Source organism: Vespa velutina, chromosome 2, assembly GCF_912470025.1.
Source record: "Vespa velutina chromosome 2, iVesVel2.1, whole genome shotgun sequence".
Lineage (NCBI taxonomy): Eukaryota > Metazoa > Arthropoda > Insecta > Hymenoptera > Vespidae > Vespa > Vespa velutina.
The window spans coordinates 19,278,111-19,299,362 of NC_062189.1; the positions used below are offsets into that span (position 1 = coordinate 19,278,111).

Sequence of the window (21,252 nt, forward strand, 5' to 3'; positions counted from 1 at the left end):
ATCAAAGTAACTCTGTTACATTTAGTCTTATTTTATCTTCAGTAATACAATGTCTTTTATTATGCTTTTTTATAAAAAAGACAGCATTTGTTATAAAAGAATCGTTACTTTAATATATTTAAGCATAATTTCCCCTCTATTATTATATGATTATATATTTTGTGCGTATATATATATATATATATATATATATATATATATATATATATGTGTGTGTGTATGATGCATACACGAGTATATATGTGTATATAATATATATATATATATATACATATATGCACATATGAAAACTCGATAAATTACAAAGTTGGATTTTTTCTTCTTTAAAACATAAGATATGTTACTTGCTTTTTATTACATAACAATAATGTTTATTCATATAGATACGTATTTATATTTTTTCGCAAATTAATTTTTTGTTTCACACTTATTTGCTTAATAAGTTATAAATGTATCTACTTTCCCCCTTTTTTTTCTCTCTTTTTTCCCTTTTTTTTTTTTTTTTTTTTTTTACAGTTTTTGTCTTTATTGCAGAGAAAAGTTAAATAAGAATTTTGTTATTAGTTTAACGAATATTGACAAAATGAAATAAACACGTTCAATACTCTATTAAAAGTGGTTTATACGTACAATTCTAAAGATAATTCCTTAAATGTTAATATCAGCTTTCCTGTTATTAATTTACGTACATAAGAAAATAAGATAATATAAATAGAAATCTAATAAAGAGAAAGTCTAATGTGTATCCAAAAAAATAGATTATGAAGTTCAAAAGTCTATAATCTATTTTTGCCTTTTCTGCGTGATACGACCATGCTTATATTTTTTTACATATCTGTTTGCTGACATTATCAATTACACTGGATAAAACAGCGTATTTATAATTTCCAATAAAACCAGATACATACGTCATATGACAAGAAGTCATTGCCTACTTTATTTTGTTATTTTTTTGATGCAAACAAAGAATATCTGTATAAGTAACTTGGAACTGTGATGAAAGTACATATGAAAATAACTGTGATATTAATCATATAACATTCGTTGCTTTTTTTTTATAAACATTAACTTTTACAAACGGCATTTATTTTGATAAATTTAAATATAAATTTAATAAATTGGTTCGACTTTAATAATAATTTCTATCATGTCACTGTCATCATCTTTATTTGTAGGACGACAAATTTTAAATCACTGTAATCAGGTACATTATTTTTTATAAAAATACCATTATATTATTCTATAATTATTTTACAAAACTAAGAATAACTTTTTTAATAGCATATATTAAAAAATTTCTTTGAATAAAAGTGACATACATTTGTTATTTTAGTTATATGAAAAATTTATCTTTAGTTTCTTAGAAAAAACCAGCTAATAATAAAAGAACAATTACGATATTTGAATCTTCATGAAAATATTGCATACAGTCTTCTAAAAGAAGCTGGAATTCCAACACCACCATTTGGAGTGGCTAAAACACCTGATGAAGCTGCTAAAATAGCTACTGAACTAAAGTCACAAGATTTGGTTGTAAAAGCACAAGTACTTACTGGTGGCAGAGGGAAGGGTCATTTTCAAAATACTGATGTTAGTGGAGTTGTTATGTGTGAATCGTAAGTATTTCCCCAGTTACAACACCAAGACATTGTATAAATAATTAATAATAATTACTTTATTGCCACTGCTGATATCTTTTTATTACCATTAGTGCTGAGAAAGTAAAGCAAATATCAGAAATTATGATTGGAAAATTATTGATTACTAAACAAACAGGAGCTGCTGGAAGAATTTGTAATTCAGTGATGGTGACAACACGCATGTTTCCACGAAAAGAATATTATCTTTCAATAATGTTGGAGCGTACTTTTAATGTAAGTCTACAATTAAGTTAATTGTAAAAATAAATAATCAAAAGAAAATACATTACTTAAATAAAATAAATCGTCTACTTTTATTTATTATTAATTCATACAAAAGTTATTCGTAGGGAATTGTTGTGATAGCATCTAGTAAAGGTGGAGTAAATATTGAAGAAATTGCTGCTACTGATCCTGAAGCTCTCCTTTATGTACCAGTTGACATAATTAAAGGCCTAACATCAGAACAGATAAATTGTATTATTCAGAAATTGGGTGTTAAAGGAAAGGGCAAAGATATTGTGTCGCTTATTATTTGTAATCTTTATGAATTATTTCTTGAAACAGATGCTCTATTAATTGAAATTAATCCACTTGCAGAAGATATTTGCGGTGAATGTAAGTAATGATTAACTTATGAAAAAAATGTAAACAAATTAAAATTTAATTTAATATTTTTTCAGATTATGCTTTAGATTGCAAATGTAATTTTGATGATAGTTCTAAGTTTAGACAGAAAAAATTATTTGCTTTGGAAGATTGGTCTCAAAAAGATCCCAATGAGGCACGAGCAAGAAAGTTTGACTTAAATTATATTCAATTAGATGGAATTGTTGGTTGTATGGTAAATGGTGCAGGTTTAGCAATGGCAACAATGGATCTTATATCTTTTCATGGTGTTAGACCAGCTAATTTTTTAGACGTAGGTGGTAGTGCCACAAAAGAGACCATTATAGAAGCATTTACAATAATAACTACAGATCCAAAGGTACGGAGAAAAATAATAAATCTTATAAAATGTTGTATTGCATTTAAATAAAAAATAAAAAATAGATAATAATCAGACATATTAAATTATAAAAATTCTATATCCTTAGGTTTTAGCCATTTTTGTTAATATATTTGGTGGTATTATGAGATGTGATATCATTGCAGAAGGAATCATCGCAGCTACTAAAGAATTGCAAACAAATATTCCTATAATCATCAGGTTGGAGGTAATGATAAAGAATAGATATAAGAGTGAGAATATAAATAGTATATAAATACTAATTGAATTATTGTATCCAGGGAACTAATGTGGAGAAAGCAAAAAAATTAATATCTGAATCAAAATTGAAACTTATATTTATAGATGATTTTAAAAAAGCAGGTGAAGCAATCACCAAATTTGCAACTATTATGAGTCTTGCAAGATCTTTAAATCTAGATGTTAATTTTGTATTAAAATCAAATGGAGCAAAAAATAAGACAGCAAAGTGTTGACAAATTCAAAGAAATAAGATAATAAATATAAAAAAATAAGGAAATAAATTATTTAGTGGCTTCTACACAAAATATAAATTTGATTTATACAATTACTTGTGACAATAAAAATCAATAATAAAAATGTCATATTTTGTTAGAAAAAAAGATGAAATCTTTATCGAATGAAGTAACCTACATTGTAAATGTACAAATTTAATAAAATGAAATTTATTTTCTTTTTAATCAAAAACATATAAAAAATTGTTTATTTATTTACCTATAGAGTAATGTAATAAGTAAATGTGATCACAAGTCAGTGGAAGTTATTGAAAAATTCCTTATAATGATCATATATATTGGTTTACGTCATGTTTCAGAAAGAAACGTCAAGAAAGGCGGGGACACAATGGCGAAACCAGCATTTGGTGGCAGTCTATTGCCAACACTTTACCAAGATGGCTACAATGTTGTCTCGAACGATTTCACTCGCAGAGTGTCTTACCCGATTAAATGGTTCCAAGGTACGTTAAAACGATAAATAAAAGATTAATATCATTTTAGAAGGTAGAATATATTTAAAAACGATTAAAGTTTTAATATTTTATTACGTGTAAAGATTATAAGGACATGTAAAAGAGAGGCGATCGTCCATATTAGGTGATGTAGTCTGCTAAATTAGGCGCCAGGGTCAACCGATTTGAAGCCAAGGGTGTCGGTCTCATGTAAAATCTGATTTTCTTGAAAAAACTATAATGACAGTTATATAATTATCGCATATTATCTTCCGCATTCTTCTTTTTATCTTTTTATTATCAAGGTCAAGTTTCCTGCGCATTTAATTAAACGTAATTGAATTATTTTCGACAGAATAATAATCCACGATTTTCTACATTTCTAATTTAAATTTCGAACGTAAAAATTTTATTATTTCGATATATTGATGTTCATTTATTTTTACGTATTCAATAGAATTTTTTTAATATATTATGTATTACATATATATATATAAATTTTATATATTATATAATTATATGTATATAATTATATAATATATATATATATATATATATATATATATATATATATATATATATATATATATGACTATTTACATGAATTGTAGATTAAAAAAGGTCATATATTTTATTTGTACTCGATAAGAGAAAGTCTGTGCCAAGTTTTGCAAAAAGAAAATTATAGTAGTTCAATGTCAATTATTTTTTGTATATACATTTATATTTAAATGTTGCATAATATATTTATAGCTTAATTTAAAATCATTAATAATCACTATTACGTGAAATGGTTTTACTCTATTAGAGAAAACAGGTTTAACATAATATTCTGTAATTATTATTTATATGTCAGATGATATATTTAATATTTAATATTTATTAAAAATTTGCTTATTTTTCAGATTTTAGCCTGCAAAAGTAATTTGAAACAAACAATAAGAAATCTAAATGTACATGAACACATCAGTTATAGTTTACTTAATGAAGCTGGTGTACCTACACCGAAATTTGGTGTTGCAAAAACGCCAGATGAAGCAGGAAAACTTGCAGCTGACTTGAAAACAAAAGATATTGTCTTAAAAGCTCAAGTACTTGCAGGAGGTAGAGGTAAAGGACACTTTAAAGATTCCAATATTAGTGGTGTAAAGATGTGTGAAACGTAAGTTCTTTATTTTTAATTTTAATAACATAATATTATTTAAATCGATAAAGAAACTATTATTGTTGTTATTATTATTATTTTATTATCATTTTGTTTTTGTTTTACATTTTAAACATTTCCATTTCATTGATAGACCAGAAGAAGCAAAAGCATTAGCAAGTCAAATGTTAGGTAAATTATTAATTACAAAACAAACTGGCGAAGGAGGTAGAATATGTAATGCTGTTATGGTAACACAACGTATGTTCCCCCGTAAAGAATATTATTTAGCAGTGATGATGGAACGTGCCTTTGGTGTAAGTAATCAGAGTTTTTAAGTATTATTTATATTCATATATATGAATTTCTATTAAGAAATTAAATTTTATTTACGACCCAGGGTCCTGTTATAATAGCATCTAGCCAAGGTGGAGTAAATATTGAGGAAGTAGCTGCAACAAATCCTAGTGCCATAATGTATGAACCCATTGATATTAATAAAGGTATAACCAAGGAGCAAGCAGAGCGTATTGTCACAAAACTTGGTCTTCAAAATGTAAAAGATTATATTTCCAAAATTATCATGAATCTTTATCAAATGTTTCTTAAGAAGGATGCTCTTCTTTTAGAAGTAAATCCTCTTGCTGAAGATATTAATGGAAATTGTAAGTAATTTTATCGATAGTATTACCATTATATTATTATTGATTATATTAACATCAGTTTATTTGTAAATTTTAGATTTTGCGTTAGATTGCAAATGTAGATTCGATGATAATGCCGAATTTAGACAAAAACAATTATTTGGATTAAGAGATTGGACTCAGGAAGATTCTAAAGAAGTAGAAGCAGCCAAATTTGATTTGAATTACATTGCACTTGATGGAAATATTGGTTGTATGGTTAATGGAGCTGGATTAGCTATGGCTACTATGGATATTATTAAATTACATGGAGGCGAACCTGCTAATTTTCTTGACGTTGGCGGTGGTGCAACTACCAGTGCCGTAAAAGAGGCATTTAAAATCATCACTTCTGATTCAAGAGTAACCTAACATAATTTATATAACATTATCTTTGTATCAAATTATCTTTGTTTTCAGATAATATTTAATATTCTATACTTTTATAATTTATAGGTGCATGCTCTTTTAGTTAATATCTTTGGTGGTATTATGAGATGTGATGTTATCGCAGAGGGTATTATTGCTGCAACGAAGGAACTTAGTCTTAAAATTCCTGTTGTTGTTCGATTGCAGGTACAACATTTTAACATTTAATAATATTTTTCGCTTAAATATCTCTTAATTATGTACAATATAAATTTGTATAATTACAGGGAACCAATGTTGACGAGGCTAAAGCTTTGATTGCAAATGCAGGATTAAAAATCGTTCCAATTGATGACCTCGATGAAGCTGCTCGTGTCGCAGTAAAATTATCGACCATTGTTAAACTAGCACAGTCCGAAAATCTTAGTGTCAATTTTGAGATTCCCGCAATTTCATAATTTTAGTAATGAATATAAAATTTATATATCAGCAAAATCATTACTGATATCTGTTCAAATATTGTCAAATGGTTTCGAAGAACGTTTGAAAGTAATATCTGTAGTAATAACTTCTCAAATCACTTTTATTATATACTATTTAAAAAGTGACGCTTTAAGCAATTAAATCAATTTATTAAGTAAATTTATAAAATCATTTTGGGATAACTTGAAAAGAGAAAAAAAAACTATTATTATTACTTATTATTTTAAAACTTATTATTACTTTGAAGAGAGTTCTATTTAATGACGTGTTCTATTTTATAAATGGCGAACTTTATCTTTTCTTTTTTAAGACAGGCACAATTTCTTTAATAGATTAACATATGAAGATAAGTATGGATATAATTTATTGTTTACTCTTTAGCAGGGTTCTGTGATTCAGTATTAAAAGTTAAGTTATGTGTTACACACGTGTCAATGTATGAACTTACACGTGTGGTATATATTGATTTGTTCTATGAATAACGTAGCACATGCTTATTTAACTGGAGATTAAATTCAAAACATACCATTAGAATATATATATATATATATATATATATATATATATATATATATATATATATATATACATATATATATATATACACACACACACACACACACACATATATATATATATGTATTATACATGTATAGCATGTGCGTTGCATATATACATATACGCGCGTGTACTATCAAGTGTACAAATTTCTTTATTACTTTATGTTGTTTTAGTTCATTTTATGATTTATGAAATTGTTTTTATTAATTATTTCTTATACTACAACATAATAGAATGTGTGAAATAATATAATAGTTATATATATTTTACATGTATATTGAATTTATTTTTTACATCTGTTTATATATATTTTCGAAATAATACATTTTGTCCATTTTTTAAAGAAATGCGCAAATATGCAGTGTACATCATTACAATGTTGTTTACTTATTCATTTAATTTATGTGTAGATGTTATTGAAAATTATTAATAATACTAATTTGAAAAAAAGGACAATGTCAAAATGTCTCATTTGATATAAATCCACAATAGTTTTCTTATAACGAGTGCGTGTGATATTAAAGAAATAAATTCGTCAAAATAAATACGTCAAATAGTCATAAAACATACTATTTTTATTGAATTTTATATATATAATATGTATGTATATATAAAATTCAATTTATATATATATATAATATAACATAAGCTGCCTAATGCTTGTTTAAGTATATCAAGCTAATATAATTTTAATCAATTAACTGTATCGATATACACAATTATATTAAATCGATAGTAAGAATGTAAATTTGTATAAATATATAAGTTGTCTTTCTTTATATTTTATTTCGATAAGAAATTATTGTATATTATTAATTACTATTATTAATTATTATATATTATTAATTTTGTTTGTGCATATATATATATATATATATATATATATATATATATATATGCGTCTTTATTAATATGACGAATAGTTTATTGTGATAATATTCAAGGAAAATATAATTATAGAAAGATTGATTAAAAAATAAGGTCAATTTGTCCATAATTGTCGCGTAATATGTATGAAATAATCTAAAAGTGCGCATTAGTATGTATGAAAGTTCAACTTGAATAAACACATTAATGTTACGCCATCTAACTTTGCAGATGCAGAATTAAAATCAGTTTTATCTATTTTCTTTTTTTTCTCTCATTTTTTTTTTATGTTAACTCGGTTGGTATTTACAAACAATTTGTATATGTGATTTAAGTTGATATGTCGATAACATCAAATGGTTACAGAGCTTCGCAATATATCTTATATAAGATTAACCCTTCTGATACTTATTGCGTCATTTACTTCGCGCTTGGTACGTTTTAATTAGAATCATAAATTAATAGAACATTGTTTGTGAAAACATTTTCAACAACATACGCAACGAAGAATTTTTCGCTTTGGTGAATTCTCATGTATATTATTATTCTCTCTTACTCCCTATTATCTCTTTATATGTAGACAGCTTTGATTTAGCTAAATTGCCGGAAACGTTTTATTTATTATCACTTATTCTCTTCTTCATCTGTAATAATGTCTCTCGTATCATTTTTCTTCTACGTATATTTTCTTTCTTGTACCGTTTATCTTTGTGAAGAATAAAATATTTCAATTTCGAAAGGAGTTAATTTTTGTGAATGGGTTAGTAATATTTTTAAACATTTTATTTAATACTACATATATATATATATATGTGTGTGTGTGTGAAAAAATGTTAAATGTATATAATTATAAGATTAAATGAAAATAATGAAATATTAAAAGTAAGAATACTATCGTCTTTAGGATAGTATGTAAAAATTGAATTTTCCGCCACTTTGCTATCTCGATTCTTGGAAGAGCCTGAAGTCGTTGTAAAAGAAAGCGGCATTCAACACGTATTAATGGCAATTGGTGGCAATCGTGAAGAGGCACACAGGGCGCGGCAATGTTCAGTCGATTACTTGCGTGCATCGTCGTCGTCGTCGTCGTCGTTGTCATCGTCGTTTGTCGTCGACAAGAGAAGTCGTGAGAGTGAGAAGGATTTACAATGCGGTGCGTTTGTCTTGTCGTTCATAATCGTAGCAAGTTTTGGCTGTAACAAGAGCGCCAATCATATAATAGAATACGTAAAAACGTAAGAAAGTGCATGGTCGTGTGTAATTCTATTGTGGTCTTGTTTGTCTTTACCGTTCATAGTGCGGCGAGGTTATCGCGTCGATGCTGCGTAAGAATAGACCGATCAAAATTGTGTGCGCCTTACGCACGGGGTGTGAGATCATAGTCGAAACATTATGACGGACGGTCGCCCTTGTTGCAATACGAAGGATCGTCCCTTCCTTTTCCCTTGTCTTCAAACATTATCGTCCCGTGTATCGGAGAATAAGAAAACAAGAGATGAACGTACGTGAACCGAGCTAAATTCGAAAATATTATCCTTGGTTAAAAAGTGAAAAGGTTTTAAACAGTCGATCACTTTTTCGACGGAAGTGTTCTCGCTACGATTTCACCTCGAGTGTCGACCGATCAGCGACCATGAAGAAACAGTTTTTCAGGGTGAAACAGCTCGCCGATCAAACTTTTTCTAGGTAAATCGTACTTTACGATTACATTTAAAAGGGCAAACTCTTTCGATTGATTTATCTTGAAATCGAAGCAGTATATTTTTTTTCTCTAGATTTTTTTTTTTTTTTGTTTTTTTTTTTTGTTTTTCTTTTTGGACGAAAACGTACTTTCAAATTTCATTATATACTTTCCTCTCAACGAAAAATGTAATAGTTTGTCCGTTTATTAAAAACTAATGGTAAAGTAATTTTATGCATTTCTGTTCTTTTTCCTTTGTCCTTTTTTTTTTCTAAATTCTTCTTTATTGATTTTATAATAGTTATCAATAAGATATTGTGTATTAGTCTTATTGATATTGTACGTTCAAAGGTTATTGACAGACAAGAAAAGGAAAATTGAAGAGCATGTACTAAAATAAACCATGAGTCAGGATATTCCAAAAGTAGTTGTTCCTGTTTAAGCTTCTTCTCTTTAGACAGACTAATGTATTAACGTCATATACATTGATCATTTGTTATATCATCTTTCATTTATATTCTTTTATTAATTCTTTTTTTTTTTTTTTTTTCTTTTAAATAGAGCTGGCAAAACAGAAGTGCTCACGGATGATTTGCAAGCTGCAGACAAACATGTAGAGCAGATTAGAGCAGCTCTTACTGGCTTAAGTAAAAGACTTGGTAATCAACCTAATCAAGCATTTACACAGGAACCTGCATTTAAGGAGAAACGTTTGGTAAATATTGATTAATTAATATCAAGAAAAATCATTGCATTTAATTATGTGACAAATCTTATGCATTACTTTGTAATCTATTATGATATATTATAACACATAGAGCATATAACATAGAATTTATTTATTATTTATATTAATATTCTATAATTACGTAATTCTATATAAAAATTTGTATATTTATTTTAGAAAAAATGTCCCGAGTATATACTTGGACAAACGATGTTGGAAAATGCAACAGAGGATGGTCTTATGGGTTTTACTCTTTTAGAATGTGGAAGGGCACAAATGTCATTAGCTAATGAAACGGTTGAACATGAAGCAAAGGTAGAACAATATGTTGCAGCTCCATTACAGCATATTTTAGATACTGACATTCCAAATATATTGAAGCATAAGAGAAATTTGGCACGATTAATTTTGGACATGGACAGTGCAAGAACGCGCTATCAACAAGCTAGCAAGCATAATGCTGGTAATGAATATATTCTTTAAGTAACAATATTCAAATATCGATAAAATAGTCGTTCGTAAATAGTTAATTGCGAAACATAAACAGAAAAAGTTTTCCTACAATATTGGAGTAATAATAAATGAAAAGAATATTATATTACATTATTTATATTACATATATGTAGGAACTGGTGCAACAAAAGCAGATAGCTTAAGAGAAGATTTAGAAGAGGCTGAGTCTAAAGTCGAACAATGCAGGGATCAACTAGCTGCAGAAATGTTTCAATTAATGTCGAGAGAAACAGAACTAGCGCAGACTATCATACAATATGTCAAATTGCAAAGAGCATATCATGAAAGTGCTTTACACTCTCTTGAAGATCTTATTCCTGGATTAGAAAGTTATATCAGTTAGTATATAGTTTTTGAATTTGGAACTAGTAATATTATATTTGATTCTTTTACATTAATACTTATCTTACATTTTACAGATAATAATGAAATGAAACCTGTTTATGGTTATCCTCTTGAAGAACATCTTAGAGTAACGAATAGGAAAATAGCATTACCTATACAATTATGCGTATCCGCATTACTGCGTTTAGGAATGGAAGAAGAGGGTTTATTTAGAGTAGCCGGTGCTGCATCTAAATCTCGTAGAATTAAGCTAAGTTTAGATGCATGCTGTTTGACTTTATCAACAGCTTTAGAATACAAGGATCCTCATGTTATTGCTGGTGCATTGAAGTCTTATTTACGTGAACTTCCAGAACCTTTATTAACATTTAAGTAAATATGATTATTATATTATAGAATGTTCTATTTATAACAGTTTATTATAATCGTTGTTTTATTATTTTCTTAAAAGATTGTATCCTGAATGGATGGCTGCTGCTAAAATAACACAAAATGAAGTTAGGTTACGTGCGCTCTGGGAAGTACTGCACAAGCTTCCGTCTGCAAACTTAGAAAATTTGCGATTCCTAATTAAATTCTTAGCAGTATTGAGCAAAAACCAGGATATAAATAAAATGTCACCTCAAAACATAGCAATCGTAATAGGTCCTAACTTGATTTGGAGTCCACAAGAAGATGTAAATACAATAGTGTAAGTAGTCATTTATTTTACATTTATATTTTTCATACGATATTTATAATTCGTAATCAAACTATTATATATATATATATATATATATATATATATATATATATATATATATATATATATATATATGTATATATACACACACACAATCGTATTATTTCAGAATGAATATGAGTACTACAAGTATCTCTAGTCTTATTGTGGATCAGTTGATAACATATGCAGATTGGTTCTTCCCAGGTGAAATAGATTTTGATCGTGACTTAGAAATTGGAATAGTCAATGGCTCGGAACCTCAAGTGATTGGTATGCGTCGTTGTGTTTCGAACAGTAGTCTGAGCGATCATGGTGAAAGTCCACCCCAAGGCAGTCCAAAGCCTGCGGCTCGTCGAAAAAATAAGCCAGCACCAACGCCACCAAGTGGTACAACACCTGATAAAAATGATAAAAAGTGTGATGATAAACCGCCTCCAGCTCCAGATAAACCACCCAGACCTTTAATGTCAGCTACACTTAACCGGGCAACATACAAGGCACAAAAGCATGAAGTAAATACAGAATTGCTGACTAGACATGAAAATAATATAGAAAAAGTTGACAAAAATTCAGATATAGAAATAAAACATATAGGTTTTGAAGGAATAATAGCTCAGGTAGATATTCAACCTGCAGACAACTGCGAAAATATTTCTGAAATGAATACTTCACAATCTGAATTGGCTAAGAATAATATTGATACAGAAAAATATAAACTAGATACATTAAATGCGGAGTTGCAAAAGTCTGAAAAAAGAAATGTTCCTGTTTCTCTTGATAAAACCATAAGTAGTGTAGAAAACATTCAAAACAAGTCACCTATAGATATTGACAATTCGGATGTTTCTTCGCCAAGACCTAAGCCATTACCAACAGAAAAACCTGCTCCATCTACATTAGAAAGGAGAAGGCCAGTTGCTGCTCCTAGAAATATTACAAACATAACGCATAATGCAGGTCAGATTATTTGAAAAAAAATTAATACAATATTTCCTTTTTTATTGGAATAGTGTCATTTAATGGATAAAATTCTTATAGATGATACAGTCGAATTACGTAAGAAGTCTGATAGCAACAGTATAACGAATTTAAATACAGGAGACAGGGGTAGTAAACCAGCAATTCCAGAACGGCCTGCTGGTTTGGTTCGTCCGTCAAGCCTCATAAGACAGCAGCCGCGTCAAAGTAATGAAAATTTAGACACCGAGTCTGGAGTAAGTATTTACATGTAACATATATTATTCCTGTATATTTATTAACAGGGAACAGATTTGATTCATCAAATGTATTTTTATCCGATAAAGATACTACAGGTATAGGCGTATTTTAAGTCAAATATATTATTTAAATTCTTTAGATAGAATGGTTAATTTGGTGGACAAAATTTGCCATTTTTCTGTAATAATGTACTTACTATGCGAATCCATAACAAGTATTGCAACCTGGATATTGTGAAATAGAAATATGTAAGCTATATAAAAATAATATTGCTTTCAGTTTTATACAATTTGTAATGAATGAGTATTAAATGGAATATAAGCTATGAATATTATTTTTACAATATATGATATTTATTTTGTGTTTGAATGTGATAAACGTGTTTAATAACATTAAAACTTAATTTTAATAAATCTGCAGCCCCTTACTTTGGAAAGGGCACACATGTACTCTGTGGACAAGCAACAGGTCAGTATAATACAAGTGCGTGGAAATGGCAATGCGTTCTGCAATCCAGGGGAGAGCAATGGCAACACAGCTTCGAACTTGCAGAGAAGTCCTAGTGTGGGTAGTCGACCTTCGTCTATGTCTTTGTATGGTGAACGACCAGAGAAACCTGCAAGACCAGATGTCCCAGATCAGGCTAAGGCACATGCAAGGACTAAATCTGAAGGCAACATTATTGATGTTCAAACACAAACAGAGACTGTAGTTGTGCTTAAGTCACCACAACAACCTGTTCCAGCATCTCCAAGATTTCATCAAAGGCCTCCTAGGCCACAACCGCCACCACCTCCGCCTCCTTCGACTCGGCCTAAATCTGAACAGGAGAGTACCAATCTCTAAAAATTCTACACAAAATGGTCTATGTAATTATCGATAAGCAATTGATGCATCATCGATACTTTGTACGTAATGAAAGGCGTTTTCACATAGCACTATGCTGTATGTGATTAAAAAAACTTTCTATGAACTTTAAACGAAATGTTTATGTAACGCATAACTCTTAAAAAAAAAAAAAAAAAAAAAAAAGAAAACAAAAAAAGAAAAAAAAAGAAAAAAGGAAAAAAAAAAGGAAAAAAAAATATTATACCTGATTTGCATATCTAAGCTGATATTTTTTTATGGCTTATCAAATTTTATACATTTTGTTAAGAAGTCAAATATAAGCTGAAAATTAGCATAAACATAAGGAAAATTATTAAAAATTCGATCTCCTTTCAAACGCGCGTATCTAAGCGCACAAAATGCAGTGTGCACTTTAGGTAAAATATTAAAGTTATAGCTATTTGATAATATTATTACTTTTAACACAATTTTATGAACGATACGTCCATATAAAAAGGAAGTTTAACAAACGTTTGAATATTTCGATTGGAATTGAGTGATATGTATAACGAAATGATCGTGTTTAAAGTATACGTCGTATGTATATTACAAGTGCATACAGCTTATACTTGAGTTAAGCATATATACAATAACATCTTGTACCTTAACTTATTTGCATTTTTAGATTGTGATCATGGAATGATTAAAAAAAAAAAAAAAAGAAAAGAAAAAATAAAAAAAAAAAACAATGGATGGTTGTATTGTATAATATTCTATTTTTTAAATAATGTATGAGGATGTTAGATTTTCTCGAAGAGTATTGTAAACGAGCAGTTATTTTCTTGTTATTTCACAAAAAAAAACTTTAATATCTGTGCACAAAAAATATGTATTCTTTCAAAAATATTGAAAATCATTATTAGCTTTATTTTGAGAAACTTGTATAAAACTTAAGTGCAATTGGATTATAGTACATATGTTTAAATATATATGCTCCTTTAATAAAAAAAAATTTTTATGTTGTTATATCGCATTATATCATATACAGTAAATAATTATTCAGCAAATGTGATAATGTACATTTGACAATGAAATAAGTATTATTTGTTATAAATTGTAACATGATGTTTTTATATTATTTAAATTACTAGAAGGATTATCTTAAAATCTTGTAAAAAGTTCAATTCTTATAATATTTCTTTCATTTCCTAAAGTTATTTCATTCTATAATTATTAATTGATATTTCAAATGATTGTGAGAGTATACGTAATATTTTTTTGCATCACGAACGAAAATATTGCTTTTACAATTAAATGATATTTAATGCATTAACGCGAACGGCAGGTGGTCTTGTATTCTCTCAAAGACATATTTGAATCCTTATTACGTAAAAAGTGTATTTCTAAGTTTCAAACACGATATGTAATCAGTTTTTTTATTATAAGATTGTTATGGAAGTAACGCAAATGACAAATCATGCATTTACCTAAGGAGTGCTTAGGCTGTGAATGTAATGGATTATTAAAGGATTTATTTGTATATAAATAAAAAGTTTCCTTATCAAAATAATCGGAGTATAATTGTGACGATAATAATAATAATAATAATAATAATAATAACAACAAAGAAAATAATAATAAACAATATAAATGTTACCAAAATAATATTATTAACACGTTAAATTTATTCATGTAATTAAAGAACATAATCATTACTACAGTACAATTTACTAATACACATAATCATTTTATTAAAGAATAGCTACCACTTTTTCATCTGCAATATCTTTTGGTTTCATACCATCATTATCTTCTATAGACTCAGCCCCCATGGAAAGTAAATATTTGATCACATCTATATGTCCGCATGATGCCGCATAATGTAAAGGTGTTTGACCATCGACATCTTTGGAGTTAACATTTGCACCGTGTTGAATCAAGTATTCAATGATCGCAACATGTCCACGATCTGCTGCCCAGTGTATAGGTAACAAACCATCTTCGTCCAACATATTTGTTAATGTAGAATTTGTTAATAAAATTTCTTGTACTTTTTCTTTATGACCTTCTTTGACCCAATCAAGAAATGTTTTATCCGTATCAAGTAACTCTCCTTCTGTATTAGGCAACCTACTAACTGTGGTCCATGCACGTGATTCCGTTGCTACATCTGTTTCCCAAGTAGGATTTATTTTGTTTAACGTGCATATATAATTGTTCATTGCAGCTTCCTGATCCATTTCACCAAGACTTTTCCATGCTTCCCATTTTTGCTTAGCCTGCACTTGATACCAATTTGGTTTGAAAATGTTGCAAGGGCCAATGGTAGCTTGTTTGTACAGACTATATAAATTAAGTAACTGTTGAGAATCTAATTCTGATGCTATGGTTTGTACATATTTTGTTGCTTTTTCAAATGTTTTTTCTAGATCTGTTACAACAAAATCATTAATTTCAGCCATGATCGATGGATATGTAATAATGAATTTTTTCAATTTCTTTTAATCAAAATTTGTATTCTTTCACTTTTACAATGTAATCATCTATCATATGGTGCGGTTGCTGTAATACTTTATCATATGCTGATTTATCAATAAATTGGATAAAGCCGTATCCCTTACTAAACCCCGTTTTCCTGTTAAAAGTTACAACCGCCTCATGTATATAACCATATTTATTGAAATATTCTTTAAGTTCATGTTTACTTACAGTCCATGGCAAGTTATAAACAAATATCTTATATATTTTACGTACATTACCCATGATATTAAGAAATAACTCAAGTAGCTTTTTGTATATCTAGCAGGTGGATAGTGTGATCTTGCATCAATTCATGTATATTAATATCAGAATCTGTACCAAGAGTAGAAAGTGATATTTGATTACATGTAAGACCCCACTTGGTCAATAAATGTTCGATAGACCAATCGGCGCTACGCTCTTGATAAGTACATAGAAATTTTGCATTTGGATTCTTTTCTAATAGAAAGGCTACGGTGACAACAATATCTTCGAATAAAGTTGGTTCATAAAAACAGTCAGATCCAAGAATTAAATCCAACGGACCAATGGTAAATAAACTGGAGAGAAATAAACCCCAGGTAATTCCGACTATTCTAACTTGAGATAAAATGCCATTTAATTCGCAGCTCCTTTTAATATGTTGCAAGCTTCTTGGCAAATTGGCAGAGTCGCTTAAAGTTACAACAGCGCCACATTTACTGGCCAAAATACCAGGAAGAGCAGTACCAGAACCCAATTCTAAAACTCTCTTTCCGATGAGCTCCTCTCTATGCTCCCACAAAAACCAGGCAAGAACCGGTGCAGAAGGCCAAGTGTAATAACTGTAATTTGCTTGCAGTAACTGTAATGAAATAAAATAACGTCCAATTATAAAAAAAAAAAATTAAATATGGATAAGGTGATATTAGGAAGATTATATTATTTCATTTTTATTTAGATATTATTTCAATCGGATCGATTATAAAAAGAGATTTGTATAAAGTTATCACCGTACCGTTCTAACCAAACAAAGTACGTAATACCGGTAGCGAAAAAGAAATTTATTGATATTATCGATATAATATCGATAGAAATTCAAATTGGAAAAGGAATTTCTTACCTCTGGTATATAAATTTCTAAACTTTCGTCGTTCTGTACACTCTCGTGTATTTTTCGCGATCGGAAGAGAAATTTTTTTACTTGTTCAGAAGCGATTCCATCGGACATTAGGCCGTGCGTGGGTGGACTCGTATCGAGCGAAATACTTCCTTCTAAACCTGGCATTACTAACAAACTAAATTCTTATTAATTATATTTTATTTTCAACATAATTATCGAGTGATTGGTGTACATCCAATTTTTAATGCGATGCACAGAAAGGAACGTAGTCGGTACAATAAATATAGTTTCTCTCTTGTCGAGAGTTGTTTTCGTTTGTCAGGCAACGGTGACTAAAAATCACACCGAGGAGGAAATTTAAATTCTATCGTGCCTCGTGTTTTATCTTTTAAACTTTTATCCACTTCTTCCTCGTAAATTTTATTATTACCATTTTTCATCATTTTTAACGTACGTTATTAGATATTTCTATTAATCGATATATCATTAATCCTATTGATACTTGACAATTACGTATCCGCACTTATGTCGCAATGCTAATTACTCGAAGGATAAATTCTTTGCTTTTTAATTTAGATATTATTTAAATGACCATATTTTATATTGCCAATTAATTTCCACATGAATTTCAGAATTTATCATTAATCGTGTAACAAAAAAAAAGAAAAAGAAAAAAAAAAAAAAAGAAATACATTTAATCAGATCTTTATTTGGGAACATTTTTATGAAGTAACTTGTTTATGGTTGGTTGAATTTTATCGTTAATAATTCGTCTTAATGTCATTGATTTAATAATAATGATTATATGAAGTCCGATAATGATGTAATTAATTTATTTTTTAACAATCATTGTTCAAGTCCGATTACATGGGCCTCCAGACACCTTGATACACCACTGTTACGCACCTTTTGATTAAAGATGGAGGAGCCGAGTAACGAGAAGTTCTTGTCGAGAAGACGTTCCGCTGTAATTAAATCTTTTAAAGTGAAGGATGAACGAGTCGCTACTTTCAAAAAGGTACATTTTATATTTTACATCGTGTATCGAGTATCGCATTATTTTTTTGAATTGTTTTTCGAATATTATTCATTCGCCCGGCTGCTCCTTTCAAATCGAAGTGTTGTAAACAAATCACTGCAAAGAATGACAGGCGTCAGTTTTAGGTGGCTGCGATTCTGCAAAAACCTGAAATTGACAGAACGCCGGAGGAGGTGGATATACTCGTCTCTTGTAGTGACGTAGTGAAGGAGGTTAATTTAAGGTATGGCCATTTTGTAAAATCACGATTGCGTTGATATATCTAATTATGGCATAAAATATTTTCTTTTAATTGGACGAAGTTATGGCGCTATTATAAGCTCATATTTCTTGTATTTTAGCGTAGTTTTATATTAAAGACTCTGAATTCAAGTGAAATAAATGACAGAAGGAAGTAATATTGTGAAAATGTTGTATGGATATGTGGATATATAAATGAATATATTATAAATGAATATATATATATATATATATATATATATACACATATAAATGGATATATAAATGAATATATAATATGTGGATATATTTATATTGGTACAATTTCTAATAGAATCTTTACCTAATTTTGTAGACAAGAAAAAAGGGATAGGGTTAAAGCAAGATTGGAAGAAATTGAGGATGTACCAGAAATTTTGGAAGAAAAATGTATTAGATTGGCTGCTGCTATTAGCAGAGCTACTTCTCTTGCCGTTTATACGGGCGCTGGTATTAGTACAGCGGCATCTATTCCTGATTACAGAGGAACAAACGGCGTATGGACCAGGATGCAACAGGGAAAGGATATCGGGTAAAGTTATTTCCAAACGATATACCACGAGATAATAGATTTTATACCAATAACATTTATATTCTATGGTTGCTCGATCATTTATAGGAATCATGACTTGAGTCAGGCCGAGCCAACGTTAACACATATGGCTTTGTACGCCTTATATAAGGCACGTGTATTGAAACACATAGTATCGCAGAATTGTGATGGACTTCATTTGCGCAGTGGTATACCTCGTACCCTTCTATCCGAAGTTCATGGAAATATGTACGTAGAAGTATGTAGAACTTGTAAACCATCTAGAGAATATTGGAGGATTTTTGACGTTACGGAAAAAACAGCTAGATATTCGCACGGAACAGGCAGATTATGCCACAAATGTAATTCAATTCTGCAAGATTCTATAGTACATTTTGGCGAAAGAGGAAATTTGCCATGGCCAATTAATTGGAATGGTGCTACACGGGCAGCCAAACAAGCCGACGTGATATTATGTTTGGGTTCTAGTCTTAAAGTTTTGAAAAAATATCCGTGGCTATGGCAAATGGATAGACCAGTACACAAACGTCCTTCATTGTATATCGTTAATTTACAATGGACTCCGAAAGACGAGAACGCTGTTTTGAAGATAAATGGAAAGTGTGATGAAGTTATGAAAAAAATCATGGCTCACTTAGGATTGGATATTCCGCAATACAATCGTTCAAAAGATCCGATATTTTTTCATGCTATAAGACTGCAGACGAGTGAATTACCGACGACGACCCAGCCATGCTTGGAGGAGCCTGTAGCAGCGACTGTGAAAAAGTCCCCGCGCCAAAGTACCGAACAATCTATCGAGGATGCCGTACCAGAAACTAAAGAAACAGAAGACTGTATCACTCCTATAAGCGTAACCGATTCTGTGACTGCCTATTCTGCACCTTTCTTTACTGCATTGCCTTTTTTATCTATGGGATTACCTTTCCCTCCTATGTACATGTATCCTCAATTAACTCCATTATTTTATTATCCATTCATACAAATACCCAATGTTACGACAGAGACACCAAAACCTAAAGCAGCCTGTTCGTTTTGTATGGAACACGAAGGGTCCCTTACTTGCCTCTATTATCAGCGCGACGGAGACGATCCCGTATCATTAGAAACGGAAAATGAACATATACAGGAAGCGGAGCAATTAGTTATCGCCGACGCGCCACTGGCATCTGCAAAAAATCCTGGATGGTTTGGGAAAGGTTATCGCAAAGGTATGAAAAAGAAGCGGTAGCATCCACTCGTAACAGAACGCCACGTAATGATTTCCCTTTTTATTATTATTGTACGCTAATAAGATAATGAATATTACAATGGCGTACTTAAGTATTTAAAGTCTTCATATCGTAAAAAAATATACTTAGAAATTTTTCAATGTAGCGATTCCGTTCGAATGTTCAACGCATGAATAGATTCGTCGAGATTATCAGTCAGTTTTAAAATTATAGATAGACGTAATCTCTTTGAGATTGCTTTTCATGTTCTTATTAATAAGAAATCTTAGTCATCTATAGATGATCGAAATCGATGCTGAGAAATTATTTTATTATCGATATCAGTTATTTGATTCTTTTGCATTAAGTAGAGATTTTGAATAACCGATTCTATTTTATCAATCAAATTTGACGACTTTTCTGCACTGTATTATTATTTATATTTTTATTTTACAATTTTATTTTTTATTTCGAAATAAGGAAACGAAAATATGTGTAACGCTTCAGTAAATTATCATCGTTTAAAGTTCAATATTATATGGTATAATTATTATTCATTAGCGATACGTTGAAATGGCAAGAATTTGTTAAACTAGTCTTTGATGCATTTTATCTTATTTTTTAATTATTTTTTTCGTATTGCATAAAGAATATTTAAAAATTCAAATAACAAAAATCAAAATGAATCTTTAGACGAAGATCAAAGGAATTTCGAAAGCATAACACATGAATTAATTTGCTTTAATGAAAAGAAGAAAAGCGCTAAACTCCTCGGAGATATATATATATATATATATATATATATAT

At 29.4% G+C, this 21,252-nt stretch overlaps 6 protein-coding genes and 1 long non-coding RNA gene across 13 annotated transcripts; 4 read left to right on the forward strand and 3 right to left on the reverse strand.

The window, feature by feature from the left end:
* The first annotated feature begins 192 nt into the window (after nt 1–192).
* Nucleotides 193–9,280, forward strand: LOC124946794 (succinate--CoA ligase [ADP-forming] subunit beta, mitochondrial). Of its 2 annotated transcripts, XM_047488045.1 has the most exons (14): nt 207–1,204; nt 1,357–1,616; nt 1,712–1,874; nt 1,991–2,258; nt 2,324–2,628; nt 2,738–2,857; nt 3,485–3,628; nt 4,525–4,781; nt 4,918–5,080; nt 5,164–5,428; nt 5,505–5,809; nt 5,903–6,022; nt 6,103–8,486; nt 8,631–9,280. In XM_047488045.1, the coding sequence occupies exons 1-13, from the start codon at nt 1,148–1,150 to the stop codon at nt 6,271–6,273; spliced, it is 2,598 nt and encodes an 865-aa protein (XP_047344001.1). In that variant the 5' UTR covers nt 207–1,147; the 3' UTR covers nt 6,274–8,486; nt 8,631–9,280. The 2 variants fall into 2 exon arrangements, with proteins under 2 accessions (XP_047344002.1, XP_047344001.1); XM_047488046.1 differs by lacking the exons at nt 3,485–3,628; nt 4,525–4,781; nt 4,918–5,080; ... (3 more) ...; nt 6,103–8,486; nt 8,631–9,280 and adding an exon at nt 2,931–3,367 and having other exon boundaries at nt 193–1,204.
* LOC124946859 lies at nt 1,931–3,762 on the reverse strand. Its single transcript, XR_007100221.1, has 2 exons — nt 3,385–3,762; nt 1,931–2,095 (listed from the first exon to the last, which is right to left on the reverse strand). It is a non-coding gene; the product is annotated as an uncharacterized LOC124946859 (long non-coding RNA).
* Nucleotides 9,281–9,994: 714 nt separating the features above from the next.
* On the forward strand, nt 9,995–11,687 carry LOC124947275 (rho GTPase-activating protein 44-like). The gene is made up of 6 exons (XM_047489222.1): nt 9,995–10,020; nt 10,062–10,122; nt 10,312–10,597; nt 10,761–10,985; nt 11,067–11,364; nt 11,444–11,687. Exons 1-6 carry the CDS (start codon nt 9,995–9,997, stop codon nt 11,685–11,687), a joined length of 1,140 nt encoding a protein of 379 aa, XP_047345178.1.
* Nucleotides 11,541–14,037, forward strand: LOC124946817 (uncharacterized protein DDB_G0284459-like). Its single transcript, XM_047488118.1, has 4 exons — nt 11,541–11,683; nt 11,921–12,673; nt 12,755–12,930; nt 13,355–14,037. Exons 2-4 carry the CDS (start codon nt 11,989–11,991, stop codon nt 13,778–13,780), a joined length of 1,287 nt encoding a protein of 428 aa, XP_047344074.1. The 5' UTR covers nt 11,541–11,683; nt 11,921–11,988; the 3' UTR covers nt 13,781–14,037.
* A 22-nt stretch (nt 14,038–14,059) lies between these two features.
* LOC124946809 (NAD-dependent protein deacetylase sirtuin-7) lies at nt 14,060–21,231 on the forward strand. Of its 5 annotated transcripts, none has more exons than XM_047488085.1 (5): nt 14,060–18,127; nt 18,243–18,402; nt 18,549–18,646; nt 18,998–19,213; nt 19,301–21,231. In XM_047488085.1, the coding sequence occupies exons 2-5, from the start codon at nt 18,304–18,306 to the stop codon at nt 20,463–20,465; spliced, it is 1,578 nt and encodes a 525-aa protein (XP_047344041.1). In that variant the 5' UTR covers nt 14,060–18,127; nt 18,243–18,303; the 3' UTR covers nt 20,466–21,231. The 5 variants fall into 5 exon arrangements, with proteins under 5 accessions (XP_047344041.1, XP_047344040.1, XP_047344042.1 ...); XM_047488084.1 differs by having other exon boundaries at nt 18,304–18,402; XM_047488083.1 differs by having other exon boundaries at nt 17,160–17,183; nt 18,304–18,402.
* Nucleotides 15,428–16,367, reverse strand: LOC124946836 (acyl-CoA-binding domain-containing protein 6). The gene has a single exon (XM_047488160.1). It carries the CDS (start codon nt 16,222–16,224, stop codon nt 15,514–15,516), a length of 711 nt encoding a protein of 236 aa, XP_047344116.1. The 5' UTR covers nt 16,225–16,367; the 3' UTR covers nt 15,428–15,513.
* LOC124946835 (probable methyltransferase-like protein 23) lies at nt 16,328–17,850 on the reverse strand. Of its 2 annotated transcripts, none has more exons than XR_007100186.1 (3): nt 17,385–17,848; nt 16,472–17,126; nt 16,328–16,397 (listed from the first exon to the last, which is right to left on the reverse strand). XR_007100186.1 is itself a non-coding variant. In XM_047488159.1 (3 exons), the coding sequence occupies exons 1-2, from the start codon at nt 17,547–17,549 to the stop codon at nt 16,542–16,544; spliced, it is 750 nt and encodes a 249-aa protein (XP_047344115.1). In that variant the 5' UTR covers nt 17,550–17,850; the 3' UTR covers nt 16,328–16,397; nt 16,517–16,541. The 2 variants fall into 2 exon arrangements, 1 of the variants encoding a protein (XP_047344115.1); XM_047488159.1 differs by having other exon boundaries at nt 16,517–17,126; nt 17,385–17,850.
* Nucleotides 21,232–21,252: the final 21 nt, after the last annotated feature.

Bases quoted from the DNA above. Each gene is read 5' to 3' on its own strand.
- LOC124946794 (XM_047488045.1), top strand. From the start codon at position 1,148: ATGTCACTGTCATCATCTTTATTTGTAGGACGACAAATTTTAAATCAC. The intron at 1,617-1,711 runs GTAAGTATTTCC...TATTACCATTAG, and splicing joins GGAGTTGTTATGTGTGAATC to TGCTGAGAAAGTAAAGCAAA. The intron at 5,810-5,902 runs GTAACCTAACAT...TATAATTTATAG, and splicing joins TCATCACTTCTGATTCAAGA to GTGCATGCTCTTTTAGTTAA.
- LOC124947275 (XM_047489222.1), top strand. From the start codon at position 9,995: ATGATTTGCAAGCTGCAGACAAACAT. The intron at 10,021-10,061 runs GTAGAGCAGATT...CTTAAGTAAAAG, and splicing joins TGCAAGCTGCAGACAAACAT to ACTTGGTAATCAACCTAATC. The intron at 10,986-11,066 runs GTTAGTATATAG...TACATTTTACAG, and splicing joins TGGATTAGAAAGTTATATCA to ATAATAATGAAATGAAACCT.
- LOC124946836 (XM_047488160.1), bottom strand. From the start codon at position 16,224: ATGGCTGAAATTAATGATTTTGTTGTAACAGATCTAGAAAAAACATTT.
- LOC124946809 (XM_047488083.1), top strand. The intron at 18,647-18,997 runs GTATGGCCATTT...CTAATTTTGTAG, and splicing joins GTGAAGGAGGTTAATTTAAG to ACAAGAAAAAAGGGATAGGG. The intron at 19,214-19,300 runs GTAAAGTTATTT...GATCATTTATAG, and splicing joins CAACAGGGAAAGGATATCGG to GAATCATGACTTGAGTCAGG.
- LOC124946835 (XM_047488159.1), bottom strand. From the start codon at position 17,549: ATGCCAGGTTTAGAAGGAAGTATTTCGCTCGATACGAGTCCACCCACG. The intron at 17,127-17,384 runs GTAAGAAATTCC...ATTTCATTACAG, and splicing joins TAGAAATTTATATACCAGAG to TTACTGCAAGCAAATTACAG.
- LOC124946817 (XM_047488118.1), top strand. From the start codon at position 11,989: ATGCGTCGTTGTGTTTCGAACAGTAGTCTGAGCGATCATGGTGAAAGT. The intron at 12,674-12,754 runs GTCAGATTATTT...AAATTCTTATAG, and splicing joins AAACATAACGCATAATGCAG to ATGATACAGTCGAATTACGT. The intron at 12,931-13,354 runs GTAAGTATTTAC...ATAAATCTGCAG, and splicing joins ATTTAGACACCGAGTCTGGA to CCCCTTACTTTGGAAAGGGC.